The sequence below is a fragment of the Mandrillus leucophaeus genome, unplaced genomic scaffold (genome assembly GCF_000951045.1).
Source record: "Mandrillus leucophaeus isolate KB7577 unplaced genomic scaffold, Mleu.le_1.0 Scaffold1250, whole genome shotgun sequence".
Taxonomy (NCBI): Eukaryota; Metazoa; Chordata; class Mammalia; order Primates; family Cercopithecidae; genus Mandrillus; species Mandrillus leucophaeus.
In genome coordinates, this window is record NW_012100877.1 from 156,284 (window position 1) to 164,235 (window position 7,952).

At 52.5% G+C, this 7,952-nt stretch overlaps 1 protein-coding gene and 1 long non-coding RNA gene across 3 annotated transcripts in view; one reads left to right on the forward strand and one right to left on the reverse strand.

The window, feature by feature from the left end:
* Positions 1-2,516: 2,516 nt before the first annotated feature.
* Positions 2,517-7,952, reverse strand: part of LOC105533470 — a 27,887-nt gene continuing 22,451 nt past the window's right edge. For both annotated transcript variants that reach the window (XR_001005121.1, XR_001005120.1), the window contains one exon: positions 2,517-2,653. This is a non-coding gene — a long non-coding RNA (uncharacterized LOC105533470). The remainder of the gene's footprint in view (positions 2,654-7,952) is intronic.
* Positions 6,966-7,952, forward strand: part of LOC105533469 (ral-GDS-related protein-like) — a 12,536-nt gene continuing 11,549 nt past the window's right edge. The window contains 4 exon segments of the mRNA XM_011971938.1: positions 6,966-7,106; positions 7,545-7,623; positions 7,626-7,678; positions 7,680-7,703. Coding sequence (XP_011827328.1) covers positions 6,966-7,106; positions 7,545-7,623; positions 7,626-7,678; positions 7,680-7,703 — 297 coding nt within the window.

Here is a 7,952-nt window from a genome sequence, read left to right on the forward strand (position 1 = left end):
TCTTCCACCCTCTCCAGAGAAGAAGTTGCTTCTGCAAACTGTTTCCGTCTGAGACCGCCCAGCCCTCCCTGAGTCCTGGGGCTGGGGGCTGGGATCACACTGCAGACCCAGGATGGGGAAGGTTTGCTTTATCTGTTAAGGGAGCCTTGGGAGGAAGCACCTGCCAAGACCATGCAAAGGTCTCTGTTCAGAGACTCTGCTGGGCCAGAGAGGACACGGCGGCTGAGTCCCTATCGGTGAGCCCAGGGCCCAGCCCCGAGGCCCTGGCTCCTTACTGAGCAGCTGTGTAGGGACCACAGGGCTGTCCCCTCCATGCCTCTCCTGGTCACAGGACACACACTCCACCATGGTACAGAGATCTGACAGCCTAGTTGGTCTCTGCCATTCACCAGTCACTGTCTGCTCGCACATCCACAGTTCCACTCCCAAGCATGGACCTTGCCTTCAGTAGTCAACTCAGAAACCCCAGACACCATTTTCCATGCCAACTGGCCTGCCCACCACTCAGAAAAGCCCTGGACACTGTGCCATGTGGCTGGCCCCTCACTGGGCCAGGCCTCCATGAGGATAAGGAAACATGGGAGGTAGGAGGTCTGGGCCCTGCCCTGGGGAGGGAGAAGGATGGGACACAGGCAGTGGTCACTGAGCAGAAGAGATGGAATGAGCAGAGGATGCTGCCAGGCGCTGAGTATAAGGAATCATATAGCTGAAGCTGTTCATCTGACATATACCAGAAACTAACACAAAATAAGAAAATAAACAAAACCAAACAATCCAACAGAACTTGGGCAAAGAACCGATAGACATTTCTGAAAAGACAGGAAATGAAGTAACAGATAAAGGAAAAGGTTGCCCACATCACTAATCATCACAAAAATGTAAACCAAAGCCATACTAAGACAGTGTCCCCATCCACATAAAATGAATGTTGCCAAAAGCAAAAACAGAATTTTTAACAGGCAATCACCAGCATGGATCTGCAGGCAGGGAACCTCTTAGACACTATGGGTGGCAATGGAAATTGGTGTACACACTACGAGCAATAGTCGGCAGTTCCTCCTCCAACGAAAAATACAACCACTACGTCATCCAGCAATCTCACCACTGGGAAATACAAAGTACATGGATGTATTATGCTCCCTGATTACAAATGACATAGAAGAGCTACAGTGATCCAAACAATATGGTATTGGCATTAACACAAAAATACAGAAAAACAGACACAATGAGGAAGCCAAATACCAAACCCAAATTCATATAAGATGGACACATTTTAAAAAGATACACCCAGGGGATGGGAGACTCTGGGCTGCCTTCAGTCGGGCTGCAGAAGTGTCCTGGGGGGACCTGCAGCTGCCTCTCAACTGGGTTCTGGATGGTTTCTACTCCATGAGGATTTCCAGAGTATCCCTCAGCCACCGTCAGAGTCAGGAGGGCTTCAATGGGGCTGCAACCATCTGTCCCAGCCTTTCCTGTCTGAATGACACACCGCGTGACCTTCGTATACTGCAATATGTAGCTGCGTGTACTGAAAGCGTACAGTTAAGATGACTTGCAACCGATGCTACTCTAAGTCTTCCAGAGATTTTTCAGATATCCCCGGACCAAAACAAACTAGTGATATTTCATGGTTTTGCAAACCTGAACCAACAACTGCACAGAAACAGCTCCCTATGCACCATTAGACACTCTCCAGACTCGCCCCTCACTCACAAATGTAACAAACGAACATGAACTCTGGCAGTCTTCTCTCCTAAGGGCCACTTAACAACCTCTATCGGTCGGGAAGCCTTTGATCTGGGCCAGGCTGCCGACCCACAGGGGTGAATTGTGCCTCTAATGCTGAGTAATGCTTCCCCTCACTGGACTAACCCACACCCTTGCACCAAGAAGGGCCTCCAGGGAAACTGCTGTCTGACATCCAGGAGCCCACGTGGAATGTTCCAGCAACCTGGATGGCCTCAGCTACCTCTAGTACCAGCCTTTTCCTCTGTGGGGCTCCCTTCCTGGCTTTTTCTCGTGCAGACCAATCTAAAGTGGCTGAGATGTCCTGCTCCCTCAGCCTCCCGGGTCACCCTGATGGCATAGGCATGTATCTGCACTCAAGTATGAGGTACCCATAGAACGAATTCCCTGGTGCGGGGGACAATGCATGGGGCCTCCACCCAGCCAGCCCCAGATAAAGAATCCAGCTCTGACACAGCTCAAAGACTGTGCGGTGGACCTGGAGAGACGCTCTGGGCCTGTGTCCTCTTCTGGCTCACTGGATTCTTTGGAGGATGACTGAGACACTGGGCTTAAAGCTCTCAGCCTAGGGCCCAGAATGCCACACGGAATCAAATCAGTGTGACCAGGGACCGAAGTCCTCTCCTTGGCTGGAAATGGGGGATCAGGGTTGCAGAGACAAGCAGCACAGAGCGATGCCTGTGCCATCAGAGAAGGGGCAGGGGATCTGGTCCACCCTGGGCTCCTTAACCTGAGCGCGAGGCCTTGCTGGACCCTGAGCTCACCTCCACCTTGGCAGTCCATTGTGACTGCAGTCCAGTGGGGTCAATGTCTGCCCTGATGCTGGAAACAAGTCCTGGGAGATGCGGAGGGCATCCTGTAGTGGTAGGCAGTCTGGGTGGTCCACAGGTGTGCACTTCAGCAGGTCCTGGTAAGGGATGAGGTGGTGAATTGGGGGCTGTCTGTTTGGGGCTTAATGAGAAGCTCCTGAGCAATGCTCAGTTCTCACCAAAAGAATTCAAGGGCAGGCCCTCAGGGACCCACACTCTTGCCAGCAAAATCTGAACGGAAAATTAGAATCGGAGCAGCAGGGTTGACTCTAAAAGGGCCCGGCTCGCTTTTCTCCCAGCTGCAGTCATTACTCTTTTCCCCTAGCAGAGGCAGCCAGGTGGACGCTCATCTCACCAAGCAGCTGGGAGAGACACCCCTCTACCCACCCTGCAGCTGCTCCAAGGATCCTGGAGACCAAAAGACAACGGTTGGGGAAGTAAGACGTTCCTGCCTGCACCAAGAGAGCAACTGGCCAAAAGCCAAGCTCAGTAGCTAAGCTCTACTGAGGCCTTGGCCCTGTTGGCATGGTTACCACAGGTCAGGCAGGCATACTCAGGGCCCAGGATCCCTCTGCCCAACTTTTCAAATGGTCTGTTCTCAGTGACTCTGGTGCCCTCCCACCCTGGGCTCACTCTTCTGAGAAACCCCTAAGCCCTCTCTGGCCCTTCAGGGGCCATAACACCCATGTGTAGGACCAGGATGCTCTGAGTGACTTACTTGGTCAAGGGGCTGGTACAGCAGAGCTGTTGGGGATGGCAGAAAGGAAAAGGACAATGATATACAAAGAACCACTCAACATCTCAGAGACCAGCTTTGTCCTCCACCTGCCGTGCTCCCCACGTGAACACCTGCTTTCAGGAAGCCAAAGTGGGTCCACAGCAGCCTCCACCTCTGTCCTCACTCCCAGGGTAGACCAAGCAGCAAGAACAAGTGACACACAGTCCTGGTGACCCTGTCCCCTTCCTACCCATGTCTACTCTCCCACCAGACCTGGCTTCTTCAAGGGCTGCCCCAGTCCTGTCCAGGCCTTACCTGGCTCAGAGCAGATGATCCCCTGCACCTCCCACCCTGAATCACACAGCTACACCCAGCACATGCTAGAGGCCCAGCACACTCTGGGTCACATCCAGAAACTCCACAATAGGGGAGGAGACATGCTGTTTCCCAGGAAGGCAGCTCCCCAGGCCTGGTCATTCTCAGACTCCTCCAGTTAAAGGCCGGGCACAGCCAGCTGGGATCACCATGCTTCACTCTGACCCACACGACTGACCTTGCCTCCTCTATGGAGAGACCCCTCCACACAGCCTCAAACCCAGACATAACAGAACGGAAGAGGCTGGATGCTAGGGAGGCCAGCCAGATCTCCACACAAAGGCTCTGCTCTTAAGAAAGAGGCAGACTTAGGGGCAAAAGTTTCCTGAAGCAACTCAGGTCAGGCCTCACATACAAGAGCCCCCAAGAGACTGCCAAGCCACCAGCTCAGCTAGCCAAGAACCCAGGGCCACACCCTTCTGAGACCCAGACACCAAGTGAGGATCGCTGGGATTCAGCAGGAACAGGTGGACGTGACAGCTGGCGGACCAATACTTCCCAACACCCTTCCAGCAAGCAGCTGTAAGTCACCCCTCCCAAGGAGTCACTCCACTTTGGTCCCGCACCTGGATGCCTCTGTCCACGGAGTCATGATCTTTGGCCTCCTGCCATAGGGGCAGTGGGAGACAGGATGGTGGCCTGGGAAGAAGGATCTTAGACTGGGTGTCCCATAGGACCAGGTTGTGACAGATCCCACAGCCAACACTCATGCCCCAGTCAGCCCCCAAACCCAAAAACTTTCCAAAGCCCTTGATATAAATAGCCTGTGCACTGCTAAGCAGACACTTCAGGGAACAATCTGCTGGCTGTGAAAAAGATGCAGTCTCAACAGGGTTCCATGAGCCTTCTGCAAGCAAAGCCTTCTTTGCTTGGATGCCTAGTAAAAGCACTAGGGAAGCTCTTAAAAGATAAAGGGACACAGGCACAGTAGTGCAGGTGTGTAAATGGAGCACTGTGGGAGGCAGAGGCAGGAGAATAGCTTGAGAATAGGACTTTAAAAGACCAGCTGGGGAGGAATAGTGAGACCCCATCTCTGCAAAACACAACAATTAGCATGGCATGGTGGTGCAGGCCCATAGTCCCAGCAACTTGGGAGGCTGAGAAGAGAGGATTTCTTGAGCCTGGGAGGTCAAGGTTGCAATGTCCATGATCATGCCACTGGGCTACACCCCAGGCAACAGCGCAAGATCCTGTTACAATCAAACAAACAAACAAAAAACCAAAGATGCCTATCTCCTGCCTCATCAAATAAACGCAAATCTCTGCAGGGTGACACAGGGTATTAACATTTTTAAATTTTGCCTTTGCTGAAGTAAACGTATAGTGATGGCTGAAAAGTAATGCGTTATGTAAATATACTTCCTATGACTTATTTGTAGCCCTTTCATATCTAGGAATTTCTACAGACCCTCTCTGTTGGCTTCGGAAGCCAGAATGGGCAGGGCCAGGTGTGAGGTGTCCTAGGACACTGAGGCTAGAGCACAGCTCCCAGCTCAGGGGGACCCATGTCTGAGGCTAAGGCACCTAGCTGGGGCTCAGCATATCTTCAGAGGGGAAATCACACCTCAGAACCCCAGAGACTCAAAACAAAGCTCGAGTTCAGCAGATACCTGCCAGTGGGTCCTGGATTGGCTGCCCCAGGGAAAACTGCCATTGCACTGTCAGCTCCCTCCAGCCCTCTCTCAGGTCCCAGCAGGAGTTGGTTTCCCACTAAGCTCAGAGGTCTCAATAAATGGCATGTTGAACCTCAGAGGAGTTATTAATAGGTCTACAGTTACCTGAAGACTCCACCTGACCAGGGCCAAAAATGAGTCCAAGGAGGGCAGCCAGGAAGAAAGCAGGGCAGAGAGGAAACACAGGGAGAAGGGGCCCTGGGACCACGACAGATATGGAGGGAACTAGGGGAACGAGAGCAGCCCTGATGATTGTGCTCCCCACAGCCCCTGCATGCCTGTGTCCCCTGAGAATTCAGGGTGAGGAGCTCACTCTTGCCCTTCACCTGTTCCTGGGCTCTGGCAGGCTGCCCTGCTTCCTGCCCCAGCCTCACCCACTCTCCGCACTCCTCGCCACTGCTGTGGGCAAGCTGATCTCTCTGGTTTGCTGGGCTCTCACTCTCTGCCCAATGGCACTAAGTTAACTTCTTTGCATGCTTTGTATTCTGTGATTAAAAACGGAAGCAATTCTCACTAACGCCATTTCTCAGAGGAGAAAACAGGCACGGGGATGCTCTATGACTTCCTCACGGTCACCACGGTACAAGTGGGAGCTGGGCTTTGCATGGAGGTCTACCCACGCTCCTAAATTTCAGTCGTCCTCCAAGGAAAAGACAGTACCTGTAAAAGCTCAGTAAATGGGGCGGGATTTTCCTCACTAGGGCCTGACCAGGCTGGTACCCTGATATCTAACTTCCAGCCTCCAGAACTGGGAGAAATACAAATCTGTTTTGACGAGCTCCCCAGGCGACAGCTCTTTGCTGTAACAGCCTGAACTGTCCCAGAAGTGCTATTCCATCATCTGTGTCATATTCCATCATTCAGAAGGGAGTCACTAACGCCTCAGTGCTGTCTTTGTGGATGCTGCCCACCCAAGGCTGAGACGAGGCACAGGGTCTGGGTCTAAATAAAATGAGAAGGCACTGGAAGGTGCAATGTCAGAGCAGGATGTCTGAATTTTATTTAATCTCAACCTCTACTGGTGCAGCATGAAAGACGAGGCAGAACAAAAGTGGATTTTCTGAGAACACACTGTGGACCCCAGACGCACTGGAGTTGTATTCCATGCTATCTCTCACCCCTTCTTGTAGTTCTTCCATCTCGAAGTGTATGCTGTATCTACAAGGACCACCACACCATGAGTCTTTAAGATCTATCTCAAACACACCGCATGAGTTCCCCAGGAAGGAGATGCTAGCATAAATCCCATTGTGCAAGCTGGGGAGGCCCCAAAACACCAAAGGAGTTCTCTAGGGTCTCACAACTGCTAATATAAAGGTTTTTTGACCCAGCACTGGCTCCTCAAACCTGGGACCCCGGTTATATCCTAGTCTTCTCTTCCCAAGGTGCTGAAGGAGCACACTTTTGCATAATGGTGAACAGGTAAGGAGTTGATGGGGGAGGGTGAGTGGCCAGAAACCCAGAGGGACCTTTGAGTAGGTCTTATGGAGAGGAGGAGCTTACAGGATGGAACCTACAAGATGTGACCTCACTTTCTTACTGACAGATCCCCAACAGAACTTAGAATTCTGGTAACTAGGCACCCATATTCTAGAGACAGCCCCATTTCCAGCTCACTTGGTAGGCGACGCTCGGGAGAACAACATGTTCTCCTGCTGTGTCCCGACGTGCTGCCGACCTTCTCGTTGCAGAAGAGGCCAAAACGAGACTCTTTCCCGAGAATATAGACATTGGTTCAACCCTCACCCTCGACGCCTCTGGCCCTTTGCCAGAAGGCACCCACAGGTAACACAGGGCCCAGGGCAGGCCCATCCAGTCCAGGCCTCAGCTCTGCCCATCAGGGCAGTGCCGAGCCCCTCCTGATGTGTTTGGGGGAAACAGGAGATGAGGGGCCCTCCCTGGACAGGAGCAGGTTGGTTGTCAGGTGTTTGGAGCCTAGTAGGTATGTCAGGTTCGCAGCCCAGACCATGCCTGGCAGGATGGGAAGGTGAGGGTCGAGGATACTGTTTGTCTGCTCAGATCTGAATCCCAAGACCTCAAGCTTCATCTGCCGGAGACCTCAACTTTCTCTGGCTGGGAGGTCTATGCAGATGCTCCCATGTCCCAAATCTTGTTGAGGAAGGGGTAGGCAGGGAGGAGTTTTAATGGGTGTGTCCCACTGTGGGGTCAGCCAGGCAGGCCACTGACACCTCTTGGTCCGGCTCTCGGGCACTCTCTTTGCAGAGCTCTACACAGCGGATCAAGTAGGAGCTGTTGGATGGATTTCATTTCTCCATCTTCTTTAAGGGACAGGTGCACCATGCCCCAACAACGGCCAGTGCTGGTCTGGGGTGAGATTGGGCACAGAACGGTCTCCATAGACAGGGACTAGAGAAAACTAGGGTGGGCCGAAGACTCAAACATGAATATGGGGACTCCCTAAGCTCTAGGGCTTTCACACTTGAGTGAGCCACTGTCCTCTCCCAAAGAAATCTGGCTGCCATCAGTCCCCAGTGGCAACTTGGTTACAGGCAAAGTCCCTCTCGCCTATCAGAGGAAGATCAGAGAAAATCCATCTGTTTTCACTTTATGCTATGCCAGGAGTATCTCAGCATGTTGCCACAAGAATTGAGTACAGTGATAACACTATAG